Here is a 13,035-nt window from a genome sequence, read left to right as displayed (position 1 = left end):
CATTTCAACCAAGACCTTAGATAAAAATAATAATTAATTGAAGTAATTAATAAGGTCAATTATTGCCGCGAAACATATATTGATGGTTTCAGTATTGAGTTGAACATGAGAATTTTGTTGTTGTAGAGAGGTTAGATATGTCGGCTAATAGTCTTTCAAGTAATTCGTATGTTCGTTTCAGTTCTGATCTTTCAGGTCAGTCGCTTGTCTACAGGTGGATGACGTGTATAAACGGGTTGAGGTTACAATAAATTGGAGGTGGAAGGACGAACGAAGGAGGGTGAAGGTTATATTTTTAGAATTTGTTCTGTTGAGTTTGAATCCTCATTTTTTGAACCATCATTCACATGAGAATATAGGTAGGGATATAAGCAGTACATACTGACTACAGTAATGGACAAAATATACCCTGAAGGAACGTTCGCGTCTGATTAATAAAAACGACAGTCACAAGATCCATGCCTATTGGTCAGACAAGACTTAAAGATGAGGATGTGTAGATGTCTTAAAGTTTCCAGAGCAAACCTAGGAGTTCGAATCAATCTAAAACCTCTTTGGCACTGAGGAAAATGGTAACAATAGGCACATCGGCTAGAATTTATGCATTCTGAATTATATAATGGAACTGTATTGATTGGCTTAAAGCTTCTCATAACATTGCGCCAGGTTTGCTGTAAATCAAACTATGACATGGTAATGTTGCTATCATTAGCCTAACTTTAGAGCAATAGAGTTTAAACCTATCCCTTTTCAGCTTATTCTTCACTCCGAAAAGAATAACATTTTTTACATATCAGAACATTCAATTCACATCCCCTTGATTACAGTGTTTTCAGGGTTTTCCAACTAAGTTCAACTTTCTAGAGGTTGTAATATGTATTTCTTTTAATCTACTTCGCTACTTTACTCGGACAAAAATTATATATTTCACTATCTACTATATTTATGGCACGGCTAGCTTCTAAATAGAATTTTGACGAACTTAGATCAGAGTAGGCCAAAATATGTTTTTTGGCAATAAATAAAGTTGGTAGTCGTTTTCTGAACTCCAAAACACCTATTTATTAAAATTTGTAAAGAAAAAGTCACTTTCCACTCGTTTTCGATAGTCACAAAAATAGTAATAAACGAACAACTGACTTCTGAAATAAAACGTTTTCATTGAATTTATTCGCAATTTTCTCTCTTATAATGACATATAAACAAGTTATTGCTATTGGTTCAGCGAAGATAAATATAGCTTTCCAACAGTTGCAATCTTGTGGGCATTGGATACGATCCTGAGCGTTGCTGAATTTTTATGGAACAATGTGCATTTGAGAAAAAATCAATCAGTATCTGGCTGATCCAGCCAAAAATTGTCTATTTTTGTAGGGCTAAAAACTCGTATTTAAGGGCTTGAAAATAATACTACAAAACAGGTTAAAACCCTGAAATTCAATCTACAGGAAACTTTTAGAACCTAATAAACTGCCCATAAATGGGGCCTCTGCAATTTAGAATTGGAGGTATAAAATAAAACAATTGGGGAGTTTGGGTTACTTTTAGTCTTATTTTTCTTAATTACAATAACATAAAAACGAAAGGCTGTTAATATTGTCTCAAAGAAGAGAAATTAAGCTTTTCTAGAGTTGTAATAATATTGAATTCGAATTGAATTCTAAGGTCTTATGAATCACAACACCGAAAATCAGCGCGAAAAAAATTAACCATTCGAATCCAGACAAAAAAGTATATTTTGGTATGCTATAAAAATCCGTGATGATTTTTGGTTGAATTTATTTTCATTTTGCCCTCTTATAGTGATTTAAATCCTAAGCTTGTTGATGTATGTTCAACGAAGAGAAATGCAACTTGCCAGCAGCCGTAATTTTGTGGACATTGCAAACCATCCAGAGTATCCGTGCACGAAAAAATCCGTGCATTTATATTTTTTAACTGTTACCGACTTAAAAGGCTTAATTAAATTTGTACCATGTCCGTACCATGTCACCAATAAACATTGCACAATGCGCAATTAGTATATTTACAATAATATGCAATTATTGCGAATATTTTGGGTATGTTGACATAAAGAAATTGGCAAGAAGCTTCCACCAAAAACGACAATCGTTATATTAAGATAATTCAATTGATCCAAAAACTAAAAATACTTTCTATACCGATTTTCGAATGAGGAAAGTTCGAAGAAAAATGTATTTATTTTTCAATTAATTAAGGGTCTAAGTTGAGATAAAAAAAGTCAGTGTCACGAGCGGGATTCGAACCCACGACCTTCGGCTAGATACGCCGCTGCTCTACCACTTTATCTATCGTGACTTCGATCCACTCGGACAACTCCCTATCTCAACCTACAACCTTTCGAATTTTTCCTCTTTTTGCCACATTCAAATGTGTAATCGGATTGGATTCTCAGCGACTTATGAAGTGGCCTCGGGGAGCTGTTTAGTGAAGTGATACTTCTTTTACTTTTTAAATATTAATCCATTTACGATTTCACGTTACGAGGTCACGATATCTCAAGTGGTAGAGCAGCGGCGTATCTAGCCGAACATCGTGGGTTCGAATCCCGCTTGTGACACTGACTTTTTTTCTCAATTAAAACCCTTAATTAATTGAAAGATATTAGCGGACCTCGAAAACTAGAGTATTTATTTTATTTATTCAGTTTTTATATAAATTATTAAACTTCTAATAGTTATGAATTATAACTGACTACATCCATCATACACCTCGTATTTGTTAAGTTTTGAAGGTTGATCATTTTCCATTTGACAAGATTCATGGGAATAAAGCTACAAATCCATCGGCCTAAATGTATCTATTGAGAAAAAAAGGGTTAGTCAATAATGTGCATTAGTGGATAAAAAAATAAAATAAAAATGAAGAAATTAAAGGAAAGTAATATTTTTTTGTGTTGTGGAAAATATATTGGACTTCAGGTCGGAAGCGTCAACAAACATGTTCGCCATCAAATTCCCATCCATTTCTATTATGAAAAATTATTAAATTTAAAACGATCATATTTAAAATAGAAATTTATTTAGATTTATTTGGAAGATAAAATTGGGTATCCTTCTGGTAAAAACACGTAATAATAATAACAATTTTTCAATTAATTAATATTTATGAAAGGTATTGACTGAGATAAAAAAGTAAGTGTAACGAGCGGGATTCGAACCCACGACCTTCAGCTAAATACGCCGCTATTCTACCACTTGAGCTATCGTGACTTCGATCAGCTCGGACAACAACTTCCCATCTCAACCTCTCGAATTTTCCCTTCTTTTTGCCATTTTTCAAATTTCGTGTAATCTATTTGAGTCTCGGCGACAAGATGAAGATATACTTCAGTTTAATTATTAAATCCATTACAGTTCGTGGTCCGATTGACCAATTAACATTTTTCATTAATTAATATTTATGAAAGGTATTGGCTGAGATAAAAAAGTCAGTGTCACGAGCGGGATTCGAGAGGTGAGGTTGAGATGAGAAGTTAGTGTCCGAGTGATCGAAGTCACGATAGCTCAAGTGGTACAGCAGCGGCGTATTTAGCCGAAGATCGTGTGTTCGAATCCCCCTCGTGACACTGACTTTTTTATCTCAGCCAATACCTTTCATAAATAGTAATTAATTGAAAAATATTAATTGGTCAATCGGACCACGATCTGTAATGAATTTAATACTCATAAAATGTATATTGTATTGATAAAGAAAACATAGTTTAATTATTTGATTTTCATAAAATTATATAAAGTGAGTCATTTTCTGACAGACGTCTAGGCACTATACAATATTTTTTTTAAATATGAATTTCGATTAAAAAGCATGAGCTGAAGCTAAGCAGGGCTTCGAACCCAGAACCGGTAGCTTGGCAAATCTGGATCCGACGTGCTAACCATCGCAGCTCGAAAATAATATTAACGTAAAATAATAAAAAATATAAACCGAAAAGCAGAAATTTTGTCTTTGAGAAAAATACCATTTAATTTGTTTTGTAATTAATAAATGTTAAATATTTTCCCCTTATTTCCTTAGCTAAATTTTAAATATATTGTTATGTTATCATTCTTCTTACTTTATTATTTTGCTCTTTTAAAAAATTATTTTTTTTTAAATTAAATTTATTTATAAAATCTGGTCTTATTAGACCAACCATTAATTTTACAATAATATTATAGAATAAATAAAATAATATTTACATTTCACTATTCACTATTCACTTTTAACTACACAAGTTCATATGGCTTTGTTCTTTTTATTCTTCTGACCATGTTTCGGTGATGTAAGAGTTTGGTCGCTTCCACATTCTCGTGCTGGCTGAGGTGAGCCTGGTCTTTGGCGGCAAATCTCTGTATTTCCGCCGTGACTTCAGGGATCTTAAGATCCCTATTTAAGTCCTTGTTCCTTATGTACCAAGGTGCATTGACCATTTTACGTAAGATTTTATTTTGGAGTGTTTGTATGATTTTGATATTGCTGTGTTCGGTACAACCCCATAGTTGAATACCATATGTCCACATTGGCTTTATGACTTGTTTATATAATAATATTTTATTTTTGTATTGCAAGATTGGAGCCACGTCCTATCAACCAGTATAGTTGTCTATACCTTAAACCTATTTCTGTCCTTTTTGTCTTCATGTGTTCTTTCCATCTCAGATTGGCATCTATGGTCATTCCCAGATATTTAGCTGTATTGCTGTACGGTATAGTAGTTCCATCGATTGTGAGCGACAGAACATGGTCCACCTTTTTTTTTGTAACGATTAGATGAACTGATTTATGTTGATTTAGCTTGATTTTCCATTTTTTTCGTCCATTCGTTTATCTTATTACATGCATTTTGGAGGATTTTGGTTGAGTGGGTGATAGTCGGTCCTAGTGATATCACCGCTGTGTCATCTGCAAACGTTGCAATTTTTACTCCATCTATTTTCGGAAAATCACTGGTGTATAACAAGTAAAGCAGTAGACCTAATATGCTACCTTGTGGCACTCCTGCATTTATTGTTTTTAATTTTGAATATTGATCTTCTTGTTTGACTCTAAACAGTCTGTCAGTTAGGTAGGAACTGATAATATCAACATACTGCTTTGGTAGCATACCTTTTAGTTTATTGATGAGTCCTTCGTGCCAGACCTTGTCAAAAGTTTGTGAGACATCAAGGAAGATTTTGAACAAAGAATTGAAGTTGAAGAACAAATTTGTTTTTCTTCGAGAGATTTTCCTATTACGTCCGTTACTCGGTGAATTTGGTATATTGTTGAGTGTCTTGTTCGGAATCCAAATTGGTGGTCAGGAATGATTTTCTTTTTTTGAACGATGTGTTTTATTCGTTTTAATAATAACTTTTCGAAGAGTTTAGACACTGTTGGTAGTAGCGATATTGGTCTATATGATTTGACCTCGTTCGCCGGTTTTCCTGTTTAAAAAAATTAAATATGAATATTGAAATCAATCGCTTTGTCGAATGTTCAGGGCTGAAACAGATAATCTATGTAAATTTCCGCCAGCCACCAGCGAGCCGAAAAAAAATTCGACAGGACCGGGCCCGTTGTGATAGCGAGGAGAAAATTAAACATTTATACACGATGGAAAAATCATCCGGATATCGTTCGGTGTAATTTGGAAGTTCCCAATATGCAGGCGCTAGATAAGTCCCTTACGTGCTGATAAACGCCCGTAGGTTGATTGAAGCCAAAACAACAAAAACAATTCATCTCTGGAGTTAATCCTGCCCTTTCTATGGACTCGGCTGTGTACTGAAAAGATTCGCGTTTGTAATGATTGATTGTCGGATCGATGATTTTGTTTTTTATATTTGCCCAAACGCACATCGGCCCATATCGTACCGTAAAAGTACAATCAGAACGGCTATTAACATGTTAATCTTTAATTGACGACCGAAATTGTAAGACTAGAAATAAATTTCAAGTTAGGATTAAAAAAGGATCAATAAGAAATCGAGTTTTTTGTTTCTGGGTAATTCAACGTTTTTTATTTTTAGTATGCCTCCTATTACATGTTCATATTCTATCTCTCTCTCTCCCTCCCCCTCTATATCTATCTATCGCCTTTCTCTATCACTCTTTTTGTAAATAAATTTTCACGCTTAGGTTTTCGTGGTTGACTCTTTTCCAGAAGCCGAATGCTTTCACATCGCATGAAGAAAGGAAAGTGAAAGAGTGAAAGAGAATCAGAAAGAGAAGATAAAGGGGAAATGAAACAAGAAAAGAAAGGGAGAGAGAAGCGACGTTAAGAAAAGTTGGAGAGAGTTTATCTCTCTTTTCTTTTTTCTATTCTCTCTCTCTCTCTCTCTCTCTACATTCTTCATTTTCTCTTTCCTCTTCTCTTTCTTTCTCTCTCTCTCTCTCTCTCTCTCTCTCTCTCTCTCTCTCTCTCACTCTCTCCCTTTATCTAAAATTTAAATTCCTTTCGTAATGAATTTAAATTTTTAATTGTGATGTTTGTGTCGTTGTGTGATGGGAATATCGGTCGATGGTTGTTGGCACATAATTTAAATCATTTAAATAATCGATTCATGAGAAAGCATTCGGCTTCTGGAAAAGAGTCAACTTCGAAAACCTAAGCGTAAAAATTTATTTACAAAAAGAGTAATAGAGAAAGGCGATAGATAGATAGATTTAAATCGAAACTTCGACCAGGATTCTAAGTCGTTTTCTTTACCCAACAAACATCGACCGATATTCCCATCACACAACGATACATCACAATTATAATTTAACGGTCATCAAAAGTTACATTAAATTTTTAATTTTAGTGTTAGTTTTGTGTTTGTTGTTGGGAAGCCATGGTGAGTGAAACATTTTCATGAACTAAAACAGCCGGAGTTTTTTAAATAATGTAACTCATACATATATCAATTGTTATGATTTGCGATACTCCTACACTGTAGTCTTAGGGTCTCATGAGTCATTGCCCAATATTTCCATAGTGGTTTCTTGGAGATCGTAAATTTATATGGACCTGTTATTCTTATTTGACAGTTGATGGAAAATAGAAAACCAAGCAGTCTATGGTATAAGGTCTATTCATTATTTTGTTTGTTTCGGGCATATCCCGCCATTCTTAACAGCCCATTGGGTCATTTCTCGATTCTAACTTCCGTACAACGGATTGTAAATAGACTGTAACTATTGTCATAGCAGATTAACCCAAGTGTGAAGTGGACAAGCTTTGTGGGTAAAAATAAGGAAAATGTGAAAACAAGTACGATTGGATTGCTTGTAAAACAAAGGGGAGAACTACACCTGAGCTGTAAACCCTGGAAGAGACGGGAAGATTGTTTCTGAAATCAGAAAGCTAAGAAAAACACTTTTCACTTTTTTGCGATTTGCCCTATCCTTTCTAAATACAGAAGGTTATTCATCTGACGCAGTGAGTTTTCAAGACAGGATTTTATAAATTTGCCAGATGGATCCAACTGGGGTACACTTGTGGAGTACACTAGATCAGCTTGACTTTACATAAAAGATCTGATTCATGAATTTAATGTTTAAGAGTTATAGTTTTACACGTTTTCATTGTACCACTGCTTTATATTATAATTCATTTATTTGTTTTTAAAAAGCTTTTTCTTAATTTTTTTTCGTTCTCTCGTGCCTATGCTTGTATGGGTAATGTATGCATAGATATTACATATTGATGAATGCATATGCTAAGGCCATCTTCCAGCAGACGGAATTACCATTCCGTATCGTTTATTTATATTTTTTTCATTAAATGTTATGTAATGTTTAATAAACTTTATTATTATTATTACTACTGTCATAGCTCGATGAAAGCAAATTATTATTGTCTCTCTTTACAGTTTGGTTTTCTCGCTGTTCTCTCTCCTCATTTAATCAGTTTTCTATTTTTTTGATTTGTTAAGCAAAAAATAAACCTGTAGTAAACGAAAACCACCATTTTCTTCTTCATAAGTCATTTCTGGAACCACCAGCCCTCCGGTGAAGAAGCCGCAAGGTTTCGAAAAACCTACATTTTATAAGAACCTGCTAATTGTGTATTATTTTGAATTGCATGATTGGTGGAAAAATGAAAATTATGTTTGGAGTTCTTGTGGGATACAAATCTTTACTTTATTGTCTATGTAATAGGACTCTTTGGCTCAGCTTCAGCACCCCGATGGACCATCCCCCATACTAGTCTCTGTACACCGGACGATTTTAAATACATTATAAGTTTATAAGTGTATTAATTTAATTCTTATTGGGTTTGATAACTTGTTTGACTTTCCCAGAGTTCTCACTTTTTACTTAATCTATTAATTATTTATTTGTTAAATAAAACAATGGTTTGTAAAAAAAATTTATGTTGTGATGTTCTACATGCATAGGTTTAATTGAAATCTCTCTCTCTCTCTCTCTCTCTCTCTCTCTCTCTCTCTCTCTCTCTACTCTCCCTTCCTCTCTATTTAACTATCTTTCTATCTATCTCCCTTTCCCCATCTCTTCTTCTCATCTAAATCTTAATGAAAGAAAACAACCAGATTTTTATCAATTCACATTTTGTAAGATTCCATTCTGCCCAACTTGCTAAACAATTTCATAAAAATATGTGGTGGTTAGTGACCGTTAATCGATAATTATTCAGAAATCGTGAGATGCGGTCTGGTGTGTTGTAGGTTTCAGAAAAACATTTTCTTTATCGTGCCAACGTTTCGATCTTTATTGAGATCATCTTCAGGGCCTGGGATATACAAACATTGTTTACATTTAACAAATACATTTAGGATGTGGAAAAGTGAATTTATACAATGCAAAATATATTTTTTTTATATTCAATCAAAGTATTTCTACCCACTAAAAGTGTTTGTCTTTTGTAATTGTGCCATTCTTGCGTGTCGTGTTGAGAGTGCTAGTGAGATTTTGCTGTTTTATGTTTATATACGTTGTATTTTTAGGGGTGGGGAAGGAATTCGGTATAGAAAAGACATTTTTGTATAAGGCGTCGGTTTCTTTGAGGTGAAAAGAGCCGTTGGCACGATAAAGAAAATGTTTTTCTGAAAACTACATCACACCAGACCGCATCTCACGATTTCTGAATAATTTCATAAAAGTTCCCCTTAGACTTGACTGTCAAATTGGGATGTATGCTGATGACATCGCATTGTTTTGTTCATCACGGAGGATGAGACTATCGATTTGAACCGAATTTCCACAAGATTACAAAATTTTGTTTCGGTTGGAAATTCAGTTTCAATACCGCAAAAACAGTAGTACTATTATTTACTTGAATGTACACTATGATAAACAATTAAATTTTAATGTTAACTCCCATTAACAGGTTGAAAAAGATTGGTCTACTATAAAGACCCTAAATACTATTTTTCGTGGGGCAGAAGTTACTCAAACCCGTTTCGGCTTTTGACTAACTTCAGTGAGAAACTGTAAAAGTTAATTTGTATCTACTCAAATATTTATTTATGAAATGTAAACTTTTCTAGACATTGTTATATAGTAGGTTTTTTGTTTAAATTTTTTCTCCACATTTTACAAATACAATATGTACTTAATTATGGTATTTTTTGTAATTTCTGTCATCCTTTGGCTCCCAAGTTTGCTCAGTTGCTTATAGCCACTTCACCTGTTGTTTCTAAGATTTTTAATTCATGTGTATCTTATAAGCATACAAAAAAAAACGAAACAAAAATAGAATTTAAATTTGAAAATATTGTACAAACTAAGAAGGCATTAAAGTGAATTTATAGGGGCCGGTAATTTTTTTATGACTATTCTTACTTTGATGGTTGGTGAAGAAAAGTTAACCAAATGTTAACCTGTGTGTAAGTGACAAAAATCTATTTGCAGACATGCAGATCGTGTCACCAAATATTTGATTCCTCTCATAATTTTTATTGAGACCTAGCATAATAAAGATTTGAAGAAAATTGTCCTACAGAGTTAAAATTAGGTAGTCAAAAGAAATATAAAGAAGATAAAAATAATAGCCCACTCGTAACTTTATCCTACCCAGCCTACAAACGTGGTAATCAAACCATTTCACGACTTTTACCGGCGGTTCTACGCCTAAACACGCGAGTCTAAGCGGGCCGCATTAATTTTTTATGAACAACCCTACCTGAATATCTCTCATCTTATTAACATCATTGCAATGTCACGAAAATATTTCAGGAGGTTTTCAAGTGATAGTTTATTACGATATAAATCTTTACCGCAAGTTTTTATTCCCAGAGTGAAAAATTACCTCAATCAATTTCGATAAAATTTTTATGGTTGGTAAGAAAATTGTCTTCTATTATCTGTAATCTTGCCACGTTGCATACAATTCATCTTTCCGTCAATTAAGATATTAAGATGTCGGAACTAACCCGATATGATAAAATCCTTCTTGCTCAAACAACAAGTAACAATTATTTCTTTAAAACTGTTAAACACGGCAATATACTTTCATTGTGTGAGTAATATGTAATATGCGACTACTTTTGTTTAAAAAATTTGTCTATAAAATCACGGATCAATTTTTGGAAAGCAAAAATCTAAAAACGTTTTCGTTACACTTACCAACATTAAAAATACTACGTTTGGAACAAGTATTTTTGACAATAAAGTTTTATTTTTTGATCAATTGTTTAAATAATTCTCGGCCACATTCTGGCAACATTTTAGGTCTGTTATATGTGACTACTTTTGTTAAAAAAATTTGTCTATAAAATCACGAATCAATTTTTGGAAAGCAAAAATCTAAAAACGTTTTCGTTACACTTACAGACATTAAAAATACTACGTTTTGAACAAGTATTTTTGACAATAAAGTTTTATTTTTTGATCAATTGTTTAAATAATTCTCGGCCGCATTCTGGCAAATTTTTAGTACTGTTATTTTTAGATTGATCGAATGCATACTTTCTCAACCTTTTAATTCACAGACCTGCGCTAGGTCTCATTTTTTAGAAAATTTTACGCTGAACAAGTTGGATTTTTTATGTTTTTTCCTAGTCGTCAGTAAATTCAAAAATTTGGGAAGATTTTAATTTTGGCACCTTTTACGAAAACTAATTTTGATAAGAAATTTTAACAAGTTTTCAATTGGTCAGCATCCACGTTGCCCGACTTCTCTACCATTTTTGATTTATTCGCGATTTTTTGGCAAAAAATGTGGTTTTTTACGTGCTCATGGAAAAAAAACCGATCACTATCTCTCCCGATTTTACCATACATAAACCTATCGTTTCAATACACACCTGTGAAATGGGAAGGAAAAATTGAATATGCAGGATGAGGTAAACAAGCGGTTATCGACAGCTGAAGCATTCCGCATCCCAAAAAGTCGAAGTAAGAAAAACTAAGAATTGTCGCTTTCCTGTTCACTTTTTGAAAGTCCTCGGAACAAAAGTCGAAGAGCGTAAAATTTGCGAAAATATGACGGTTCAAAATTTATGCATTCTTGAAAATCGGGAGAGTTGATAGGTTTTTTTCCATGAGCACTAAACACCACTTTTTTGCCCAAAAATCGGGAATAACTCGTAAACGGGCAATGAGGAAGTTGACCAATTGTTTAAAAAATCCTCGGCTACATTCCGGCAACATTTTAGAACTGTTAGATTGACCGAAAAAAAAAAAAACTATAATTAAACTGGCCGTTTTGCCATTCCATTAAAATCCTTCTGACGATCCTCTTTATAAAGTAACTTAATTAGAAGTGTTATGATGTGTAAAATAAATGATATTCTATATATCAGGTAAGCCGAATATTACTCTAATAGATAATTTATCAAGTCGTTTAAAAGCATTATCAAATAATGCAGAAATCGTGAGGTTATAAGTTAACACGCTGAGTTTTCTTTACATCATAGATATTAAAAATATAATTCCCATTCATAAACTGTTTTATGATTAAAAACAAATTAATTATAATTAAGTGTGATTGTATGTACTTACCTGCCGGTTTTGGAACATTCCTCTTGACTTGCATCCATTTGTAGGTGGGCACAGTTGGTTGCTGAGGATGCAACCTGGCCTGTTGCTGGTGATGTTCGTAGTGATGTTGATGGACGACTTGTTCCTCTTCTTTGACCTGGTGTCCGTAGTGGATCTCGTGTTGCTGGTATTCGATTTCGTGCCCTTGCTGCCCGTGATAGTCCAAATATTCGCTTTGCGACGGCAATACCCTGTGGTCCGAGTAAACGTCTGGCTTTTGATAGTTGTAGTCTAGGTTTGTGTAGGATAGGCCGTTGATGATGTTAACGTCCTGCGTCTGGTAATAATCCGGCTTTTGGTCCTGGTAATCCTGATAGCTGTCCGGGTAGTAGATGTGCCGTCCCGGGTATTCCTGTTCCTCGTATTGACACTGCTGTTCATCGTACGGATAGGGCTCGTATTGGTACATACCAACGTTCATGGTCATCATGTTTTCACATCACGGGCGCTACTGGTTGAAACCTGGGAGGAGCCAAGACCCCCACCAAATCCAGCCGGTAGAAGGGGAAGGACCAATCGTTTCCTCCAGTCACTATCTTCTATTTAGATGTCCACTATGATGGATCACCCCTCGGAGGACACTATTGTCCTGGGCGTCCCCTCTCCTCATGAGTGTCCCAGCCATCACCACCTCCTTCTTCCATTCCGCCCATCCCTTCCGCTCACAAAGGACACCTGGAGGACTGCCTCCGGCGATACGTTTGTACGACCTTTCCCGTCCGATTTTTCGCCTAGGTGACGACACACAAAAACTGATCCTGTGAAAGTACAAATTTTCGTCGAAGAATGGCCGACAGAATTCCTGTGTCATCGTTTGACGGATGGCTTTTCGCCTCTCGGCTCGTATGAATTAAATACTTGATTTCCTTTATTGCCCAAACAGATTTTCTCATGTTCTTTTACAAAGCGGGGCAGGGAAAGAAAGAAGAAAAAAAACCAAGCCCCCTGCGCCTTTAACTTCAACTAAGTCCAAAAACTAACATTAGCCACCATCGAACCGTTTCATTCTATTGATGAAAAAATATAACCATGATTCCTTTCAGGAATTGGCAAATTTGAAACCAACAG

The 13,035-nt window shown here is 34.5% G+C and overlaps 1 protein-coding gene across 1 annotated transcript in view; it reads right to left on the bottom strand.

Annotated features, from left to right (window-relative positions):
* LOC106661642 (homeobox protein Hox-A1) overlaps window positions 1-12,434 on the bottom strand; it is a 64,685-nt gene extending 52,251 nt beyond the window's left edge. Inside the window, exon 1 of the mRNA XM_014385177.2 lies at window positions 11,929-12,434. Coding sequence (XP_014240663.1) covers window positions 11,929-12,397 — 469 coding nt within the window. The 5' untranslated portion in view covers window positions 12,398-12,434. The remainder of the gene's footprint in view (window positions 1-11,928) is intronic.
* Between the last annotated feature and the right edge of the window lie 601 nt (window positions 12,435-13,035).

Source organism: Cimex lectularius, unplaced genomic scaffold (genome assembly GCF_000648675.2).
Source record: "Cimex lectularius strain Harlan isolate CLEC.00 unplaced genomic scaffold, Clec_2.1 scaffold166, whole genome shotgun sequence".
Classification (NCBI taxonomy): Eukaryota; Metazoa; Arthropoda; class Insecta; order Hemiptera; family Cimicidae; genus Cimex; species Cimex lectularius.
This window is presented reverse-complemented; position numbering and strand designations above follow the sequence as displayed.